Below are 2,120 nucleotides of genomic sequence, written 5' to 3'. Positions count from 1 at the left end.
ATCAAAGAATTAGGGTGAGTACATTATGGTTGTCATTATCACCAGTTAATGCAAGTAAGAATGACCAAATTGTCGAGCTATAGTTTATTGTAGTATACACAAGTCTTGAGAACAAGTGCTCGTAACAAGTCTTTATAAGTCAACGGATAATTTTCGTTTTAACATTTATGTTGGTCGTCTCCGTTGTCAAAAACAAAACAAACTTCCTTTGTCTCCACTTGACCCAATACTTTACTGATTCTTGTAATGCTGATTAACGATATTTGGTTGAAAAATTCAACCATACGTTTTTCATTGTTTTTGTGGAAACTACATGATAACTGAGATTTGATCATAATAAGTATTCAAATCTAGCTTTAGTAATGTTGATCTGGTCATTCTCCGATTTTATGGTTAGTGATCATCCCAGCTGATATTTCATCTTTGAGATTTACGTCAAGTGCACAACTAAAGTAATTACCTTATTCCAGATGCTTCGCCCACGTGCCCTTACTTCTGCCTTGAGAAAGATGAATACTGGCGGAATACAATCAGTTATGCTATTTAATCCTGAAGGTGTTCTTCTTGCCTATACGAGCCTTGCTGGTGATAGTGAGCGATCTAAAGCCGCAATCGCAGCTAATGTCTGGAATATATATCAGCGCCAACTAGAGTCCAGTGAATCGGTAATTTTTTCATATAATTACTTTGTTCATTCAAACACGTTTCCCGGTCTGAAAATACATCTATCCTCCTCTAAGTCTTGAGTTAAATGTCGTTCCCAAATTCTCATCCTCAAGTCCCGTTCTTTTGAAATGAATTTCTGATACTTAGAACTCGATTTTTCTCACCCTTTGCTTTTCATCTTGTTGATTTATTCTCGGAACTTTGATGTGATATATGTTGACTTGGATTTATATATACTCATGCTATATCTTACGTTGATGATTTGACTGTCTAACTACATGTAATATACTTAATTAACAAAGAATCCATGTGGTTGTTAATAATACTTTATACTAGCTCGTCCTTTTTTGTTTGCCACAACCTTTCTTCCAAACTCATTCATCTCCGCAGCTAGTGACAGTGAATGGACTAAAGAATAGCTTTAACGGACTTTTGAAACCCACTCCTCATTGTGTCCTAGTTTTCTATATCTACATTGAATATCTCATCAGGATTCAGACTTCCTTGCAAAAATATCGGACAACGCTCGTCACATGCATTTAGAGCTCCAGAGAACGAAATATAAGACTAGTTTAGCTACTTAACCGTTCTCATCCAATGTTTAGGACGAGACTGATATTCCTGTTTCATGTTTCAGTCAGTCAGTCAGTCACAACGTAAAACTTCGTACGTACGTACATCAGTTCGAGTTGCCATACCAAATTAGCACAGAGATTCAGTTGTTGATTCAAATCCTATAGTGGTAGAAGTAGTAAAAGTATAAGCATTATGGAAAAGATTAGGGTTTGAAGATGTTATTGAAGGAGTATAATCCAGTGAAAGAAAATTGGGAAGAGGAAAAGGATAGGGACATGAAGAATTCGAAAGGTTAGAATTTGGGAGAACACAAAGAGTTTATGCACCTTCGCCATTGCAAACGATTTTGAGCCATGTCATTCAAGGTCTCTAACCATCGGTTGCTATCATCTCGTGAATCCCAACCAGGTAGTCTACACCTACCAACATGGCTCAGTCCACTTGTCAGTGACTTCATGGATTTGTGCCACGTTTTGGTCTTGCCGCCCCTAGCTTTCTTCCAACCTACTCCTACTTTATTGATTTCAACACATAAATATCGGTACAAGGAAGCACCAGATAAATATGCGCCTCACAAATCTCATTTGATTTGTGTAAGGGCTATGATACTGCCCAGGTGCCCAAACGGAAGCACGTGGTTTTCTTAGGGGGCCACACCCGGAGCCTTTGACCTAAAGGTCTAGTCCACAAGGCAGTGGAGCATCGTAAGGAGATGCACTCCCATGGTAGCCGGTGACCAACAATTGGTTCATACGCCATTTGTTCCTTCAGGATACTGGAGCCCATGTGCACCATTGGTTTGGAATCAGGGTTTTCCAACTCCCCTAGGTAAAAGGCGAAAGATTTATCCGCAAATGCCCCCAAATGCCCTGGTACGG

The 2,120-nt window shown here is 39.2% G+C and overlaps 1 protein-coding gene across 1 annotated transcript in view; it reads left to right on the top strand.

Moving 5' to 3' along the window:
• Positions 1-470: 470 nt before the first annotated feature.
• Positions 471-2,120, top strand: part of Smp_128300 (hypothetical protein) — a gene marked incomplete at both ends in the record, with an annotated part of 7,295 nt that continues 5,645 nt past the window's right edge. Inside the window, one exon of the mRNA XM_018796229.1 lies at positions 471-666. Coding sequence (XP_018650463.1) covers positions 471-666 — 196 coding nt within the window. The remainder of the gene's footprint in view (positions 667-2,120) is intronic.

The sequence above is a fragment of the Schistosoma mansoni genome, chromosome 2 (assembly GCF_000237925.1).
Source record: "Schistosoma mansoni strain Puerto Rico chromosome 2, complete genome".
In the NCBI taxonomy this organism is placed as follows: domain Eukaryota; kingdom Metazoa; phylum Platyhelminthes; class Trematoda; order Strigeidida; family Schistosomatidae; genus Schistosoma; species Schistosoma mansoni.
This window is presented reverse-complemented; position numbering and strand designations above follow the sequence as displayed.